General features: G+C 36.8%; 1 protein-coding gene across 1 annotated transcript; it reads left to right on the top strand.

Annotated features, from left to right (window-relative positions):
• Positions 1–556: 556 nt before the first annotated feature.
• Positions 557–2,827, top strand: LOC125474058 (calcium-dependent protein kinase 28-like). The gene is made up of 2 exons (XM_048577484.1): positions 557–925; positions 2,696–2,827. The coding sequence occupies exons 1-2, from the start codon at positions 557–559 to the stop codon at positions 2,825–2,827; spliced, it is 501 nt and encodes a 166-aa protein (XP_048433441.1).
• The last annotated feature ends 248 nt before the right edge of the window (positions 2,828–3,075 follow it).

Consider the following 3,075-nt stretch of genomic DNA (forward strand, 5'->3'; position numbering starts at 1 on the left):
GCGGCTGTGCTGTGAGAATAAGCGGCTGTGAAATAAAGTAGCAAAATGTTTGGTAAACTTTTTTGTAAAAGTGCTTTTGGAAAAAAAAAAAGCAGTATCATAGTGTTTGGTAAACTTTTTTGTAAAACAGCTGTGACTGTGTGAAATGATCAAAAAGGGTATATTACTAGATGTGCTATTAATTTAACAAATAATAAATATAGTACTGAGATGTTAAATAGTTTATTTCACTCAAAGACATAAGGAAAATTCAGAAAATCTGTTTTGAAAGTATAATAATAACGTCCGCGCCAACTCTCTCTCTCTCTCTCTCAATTTTAATTTTTTTTCTTTTTATCATAAGAACCCTCTTTTGACCATCCCCTCCTTCTCCTCCCTCTCTTTCTTCTCTTGTTCCTCCTATCTGCTCCAATCTTTCCTCCTATCTGCTCCAATGTTTCTCTGATCCTTTCCATAAATGATCCATTTCCTTCTCCGCCAGCAATGGTTTTCGATCAAAACCTCTGAAAAGTAAACCTCTCTTCCCTTCTCAGTTTTTTTATCTTCTGGGTCAACCATGGAAGGGTGCTCCACCATCAAAGTCAGTGGCTCAAATAGTAACAACACTGCGCCCGCCACCCCTGGCTCCAATCACAACCGAAAACAGAGCACAACGGCCGGGAAGCAAGAACAGAGACCCTCCCACGGACCCAATGAACCGCCCAAGAAGCAGGTTGTTCATAAACCCAAAAACAAGCTCAACTCCAGGAGCCGGACGGGGGTCATTCCCTGTGGAATGCGGACCGATTTTGGGTACGATAAGAATTTCGATAAGCGGTACACGATCGGGAAGTTGTTGGGTCACGGGCAATTTGGGTACACGTACGTTGCAACCGATAGGGCAAATGGGGATCAAGTTGCGGTCAAGAGGATTGATAAGAACAAGGTATTGAACTGGAATCTCAAATTTCTGAATTGGGTTTTGGGTTATTCATATTTCATTAAACGTGTACACTGTTCACCCGTGTGTGGGTGAAAATAAGCTGCTTTCGGAAGCTACAAATTGCAACTTCTTGTCATCTCCTGGTTTTGGGCTTTTTTTCACCCTCAACTTTGAAACAAAGCTGCTTTTCAAAGTTTACCAAACACCAAAAATTTTCATAGCTTTTTTTCATAGTAGCTTTTTTTTTTTAATCACCTCAATCCCAAACAGGCCCTTAGAACATTAATCAAGTACAACAATACGAAGACTATTCATAAAGTAGGCTACAAACCCATTACATCTCACTCCATACTAAAACTTTTTTACTAATAAGTCATCGCCCTTGATATTTCTTTTTTATAATGCAACAAATAGTTAAACTCACATATATCGTTCGAGTCTAAAAGAAAAACTCACCAATAAGAGAAGATGTCATTTTTAGAAGAAAAATAGCATTTGGATTTTTCAACTATCCGCAATGCATATACCAAATAAATTGTGATAACTTGTGTTTTAGCTCAATTGTTTTATTCAATAAAAATATAAGAGAAATTTTCTTCATTTTCTTGGTGACAAAAATTTGAAGAATTTTCCGTTCCGTGTGCTTTTGGTATGGTTGCTAATGGTTGTTGGGTGCTTAGCTAGTGGAACTGAATTTTGACTCCAATGTTTTTTTTTAACAAACAATTTTATCTATACTAACGGAGAGAGGATGGGTCTAACCTCATAATGGGCTAGCAATAATGTGGTTCAAATTCGTCTTTGGTGAGAATCAAATTTAAAATATTTTATTTACAAGTGAAGAGAAATACCACTAGACAGTAGTACTAAGCGGTGACTCCAATGGTGTTTAAAGAAGCTTTTGGGATAGTGGCCAATGTTTCTTATTCAGAAGCTCTCAAAACCAAAAATACTTCAAACTTTGTTCTTCTATATAAAAAAAAAAAAAAGAAAAAGAAAAAGAAAGAAAGAATTATTATTAGCACTCCATAATTCTTGTTTCGCACTCTTAAGTTTTCTATATTTAGAGAAAAAAAAAATACACTTATGAAGAGTGTGAAATGAGATTTTAAAGTGTCAATAATAGTTCTTAAAGAAATTACCGAATTTCACTTAAATATTTGTACGAAGAAAAATACTAGACCACGGTTGAAAATTTCCTGGTTCCTTCGTTACTTACGTTTCATAAACAAATTTGGGCCGTTCAAACCCTTAAGGATGCAAACTGCTCGCAAAAGGTTTTCTTTTTTAACAAATATGTGGAAACGAATATTCCCAAGGTCAAACTGTTTAGCTGGTTAATGATCCTGAATAGGTTACAAACCCACTTACATAAACATATTAGCTCAATTTGTCCTAACTGTCGTCCTTTCTGTAATATAGAGTGAGGATCAAGATCATCTGTTTATCAAGTGTAATTTTGCAAGACAGGGTTTGGGTTACAACCCCTGATATCACCTGTTAATGATAATAATCGTAATGGTCTGTTAGATTGGTTGAGTAAGCTTGATGCATCAGGTAAAGGAAAACTTTTGAACCTTAGCAAGGCCCTACTAATCTGCTGGCAAATGTGGAAAGATAGAAATCATGTGGTATTTAGGAAGGAAAAACCTTCTCCTAATAGAAAACAGTGGAAATAAGTTGGCTAGAAAACAAAAACTGAAAATTATATGGGAACCTCCACAAAGAGGGCAGCTGAAAATCAACTTTGATGGGTCTGTTATTAACTACAAGGTGGCGGCCGGCTTTGTGATCAGAAATGAAGAAGGTTTGTCAATTGTTGCTGGATCTAGCAAGAGGCCTGGGAGAGAACATCATCTCAGTAGCGGAAGCTTTCACCTTGAAGGTTGCCCTTTGTTTGGCTAAAGGAAGAACTAGGATTCAAAAACATTTGTGCAGAAGGTGATTCTAAACTTGTTATTGATGCAATCAAAGGGTTATGCGCGACCCTTGACGATTGTGGAACATTATTGAAGATATCAAGTGGTTGACGTCTACGTTTGATACCATTTCATGGAGCCATGTCTACAAAGAGGTGAATTTCTTGGCGTCTACGTTTAATGCCTTTTGGTTTGACCGTATTGAAACTGAATGTAACCGTGGTCACTCTATTT

This window comes from the organism of the source record quoted next, unplaced genomic scaffold (genome assembly GCF_019419815.1).
Source record: "Pyrus x bretschneideri cultivar Hongxiangsu unplaced genomic scaffold, Pyrus_bretschneideri_v1 Contig116, whole genome shotgun sequence".
Lineage (NCBI taxonomy): Eukaryota > Viridiplantae > Streptophyta > Magnoliopsida > Rosales > Rosaceae > Pyrus > Pyrus x bretschneideri.